We start from the raw sequence: 3,898 nt of genomic DNA, 5'->3' as shown, positions 1-3,898 counted from the left end.
CAGATATTTGAAGCAGGAGGGAGGCGAGGCAGTCACCGATGTTGTTGTGCCAACGGTTGTCGATGACGCCAGCTCACTGCTTGAAGGTAACTAAGATGTAGACGAATCTGATGTAAGATTTTATTATTTTTTTCTTTTAATTCCTTTACGTGATATGAGTGTTTTGATTGCCAGGATCATTTTTCATTTTAATTAAATTCAACTAATTTATATTAGTTTTTTTTTTAACTTTATATTTTTAATTCTATGTATAAGACAGCTATACTACTTAGTATTTTGTGCCTTTGACCATGGCAGGGGTTTCTAGCGGTGTGAATTTGAACTAATAATATACAGGGTGTCCCAAAAGGTTACGTACATAGGAAGGGGGATTATAGGGGTGGTCACAAGGGTCACCAGAAAAATAAAATAAAAATTCCCCTCTGGGTATTAAAATAAAAAAAAAAGGCATTTTTAAAAACTTAAAAATTTTACACCTTCTGGGGCAATTTCAATTTTCTTTCAAATCTTTGTTAGTTGTATTGTTTTTTTAATTTCATATTGATAAAGAGTTATTGACGATAACATAATAGCTTTTTTTTAATATAGCAATATTTGTAGGTCATCGGTTTCAAAATTGCCCCAGAAGGTGTAAAATTTTTAAGCTTTTAAAAAATGCCATTTATTTTTTTTAATACCCAGAGGGGAATTTTTATTTTATTTTTCTGGAGACCCTTGTGACCACCCCTATCATCCCCCTTCCTATGTACGTAACCTTTTGGGACATCCTATAGATAGACTTTCACGTAACATCTACAGAGCGAGCCCTTCGGTGGGGACGTATACCTGATGAATTTAATATTATTACTAAATAAAATATTCATATTCCAGGTGGATCTAAAGATATATTCGGGGAATGCGTGCGCTGTGTGAAGAGTTTCCTTGCAGGCGCACCGTTCGCTGAATTCGAGAGATCGATGTACTTTCATAGATATTTGCAATGGAAATGGCTGGAGGCGCAGCCTGTCACACAACACACCTTCAGAATGTACCGGGTGCTGGGTAAAGGCGGCTTCGGAGAGGTCTGTGCGTGTCAGGTGAGATAACAATATACGTGATACATAAGAGAGAATAAATAGATGTAACCAAAGATTTGACAACAGTGGTAGAGCCGGCTTTAACATCTTCGCACGAATTGTCCCGGCTCGCCCGGTGAAATACCACGACCACACAGAAGACAGGAGTCAAGTGGAAGCAATTCCGCGTACAGTCTGATGAGTGTGCGTCCCGGAGGGCTAATTTAGTCTCTTTCCCTTCCCACCTTTTTCTTATAAGGAAAATATGGGAAGTGGAAGTGGACTTTCCGGATGAGAGGATGCATGGAAAGGTAATTTTTTTTTTCTGTGCATCCTGTCCTCCGTCGATTAAAGGTAGGCAACGCATATGCAATTGCTTATATCTATGGGCAATGGTCAATTCGCTATTTCAGCGATTCCAGGTGGCCGTTCGCTCGTTTGTCACCTTATGATATAAAAAAAAGATTACTTATGCAAATTACAAATCTAGTGTGTAAACTAATTCCAGTTAGGTACAGTCAGGTCTGTTCGCGGTATACAACTTTCCGAAGAATTGCCATGTTCTATGCAATGAGATAAATTTTACCATTTTACTAGTTTATCTATCTGTTTAAAGAATATTGGCACTTTTTTTGGACTTTTTGGTTGGAATTTGAATTAAAAAAAATCTACTTTAAATCCTAAAACGACCTCGTAGGTGCGAGCAACAGGCAAGATGTACGCGTGCAAGAAGTTAGAAAAGAAGAGAATAAAGAAGCGTAAAGGAGAAGCGATGGTGTTGATCGAGAAGCAAATCTTGCAGCGAATAAACTCACGCTTTGTTGTCAATCTGGCATATGCATATGAGACTAAAGATGCCCTCTGTTTGGTACTAACTATTATGAACGGTCAGTTTAACTTTATTCAAATCTATATTTTATTGCAACACTAGCTATCGCCCGCGAATCCGACCGCGTCGAATTAAAAAAGACATAAGTAGTCTATGTGTTGTTCCAGACTATGTTCTACATATATGCCAAATTTCAGCAAGATCCATGCAGCTGTTCTGGAGAAACCTAACAAACATCCAAACATTAGCATTTATAAAGTAAAAAATTCTAAGTTAATTTTACAGCATGAAATTCTATTAACACCACTATTTCTGCATTGTGGCACCTACAATTGAAATAATTTCTTGGAATATTCGTCTAGTCTTAGTGGAAAAAAGGTTTAATATGTAAATGTATATACCAGGTGGAGACCTGAAGTTCCACATCTACAACATGTGTGGCGCAGACACCGGCTTAGGTCTGGAGCGCGCGAGGTTCTACGCCGCGCAGGTTGCCTGTGGTCTAGAACATTTACACAAGATGGGCATTGTTTACAGGTACAGGTCAATCTTGTATTTGATTATAACATAAATTTACCTTAATTTTTCTTATAAGGAAAGGATGCATGGAAAGGGAAGATATTTTCTTTCTGTGCATCATCTCCTCCGTCGATTAAAGGTAGGCAACGCATATGCAATTGCGTATGTCTATGGGCAACGGTCACTTCGCTATTTTAGTGCTCGTTTGCCACCGTATCATATATATATATATATATATATATATATATATATATATATATATATATATATATATATAAATATATAAACATAAAACAATCAAGAGTGATTGTCCAGTCCCGATTGACGACCTCATAATCGAGAAACTCGGTTTAGACAGTTCATTTTAATCTCTTGCATCCAAATTAAACTATATATTATACGAAATAACCTTATATAATTAGACGATAGAATATTGGCTCCTCAAACATGGTTATATCAAAAGTCTTAGGAAAAATATTATTAGTTTAAACTAGACTTCATAGTTTAAATTGTCGTAGTAAATAATAGTGATATCTCAGAGATTGCAAACCGGAGAACATTCTGCTGGACGACGCGGGCCACGTGCGCATCTCTGACCTCGGGCTGGCTGTTGATGTGCCCGAGGGCGGCACTGTGCGCGGCCGCGTCGGCACTGTCGGGTACATGGCGCCTGAGGTACTGTACACTGACACACATTACACTCACTCACAGGCTAGACTCCGTACAGATTGAAATATCCCCGCAAAGACTATACCGTGTCATAAATTATATATTCCATCACTGATTATTATAATACATCACAGATTATGTTATATTCCATCAATGATTATATTATATTCCATCAAAGATTATCATATTCCATCACAGATTATATTATATTCCATTAATGATTATATTAAATTCCATCACAGATTATAATATATTCCATCACAGATTATAATATTCCATCATAGATTATAATATTCCATCATAGATTATATTATATTCCATCACAGATTATAATATTCCATCATAGATTATATTATATTCCATCATAGATTATATTATATTCCATCACAGATTATAATATATTCCATCACAGATTATAATATTCCATCATAAATTATATTATATTCCATCACAGATTATATTATATTCCATCATAGATTATATTATATTCCATCACAGATTATAATATTCCATCATAGATTATATTATATTCCATCATAGATTATATTATATTCCATCATAGATTATATTATATTCCATCACAGATTATAATATTCCATCATAGATTATATTATATTCCATCATAGATTATATTATATTCCATAATAGATTACATTATATTCCATCACAGATTATAATATTCCATCATAGATTATATTTTATTCCATCACAGATTATAATATTCCATCATAGATTATATTTTATTCCATCACAGATTATAATATTCCATCACAGATTATAATATTCCATCATAGATTATAATATTCCATCATAGATTATATTATAT

The 3,898-nt window shown here is 34.7% G+C and overlaps 1 protein-coding gene across 1 annotated transcript; it reads left to right on the top strand.

Annotated features, from left to right (window-relative positions):
- Positions 1–3: 3 nt before the first annotated feature.
- Positions 4–3,139, top strand: LOC106114551 (G protein-coupled receptor kinase 2-like; the record flags this gene model as incomplete). Its single annotated transcript, XM_013307813.1, has 5 exons — positions 4–86; positions 871–1,076; positions 1,753–1,942; positions 2,289–2,421; positions 2,943–3,139. Coding segments are annotated over 5 exons (805 nt in total), but the record flags the coding sequence as incomplete, so codon positions are not given.
- Between the last annotated feature and the right edge of the window lie 759 nt (positions 3,140–3,898).

The sequence above is a fragment of the Papilio xuthus genome, unplaced genomic scaffold, assembly GCF_000836235.2.
Source record: "Papilio xuthus unplaced genomic scaffold, Pxut_1.1 DF828096.1, whole genome shotgun sequence".
In the NCBI taxonomy this organism is placed as follows: domain Eukaryota; kingdom Metazoa; phylum Arthropoda; class Insecta; order Lepidoptera; family Papilionidae; genus Papilio; species Papilio xuthus.
The sequence above is the reverse complement of the archived record's forward strand: the minus strand, read 5'-3'. Positions and strand labels throughout refer to the sequence as shown.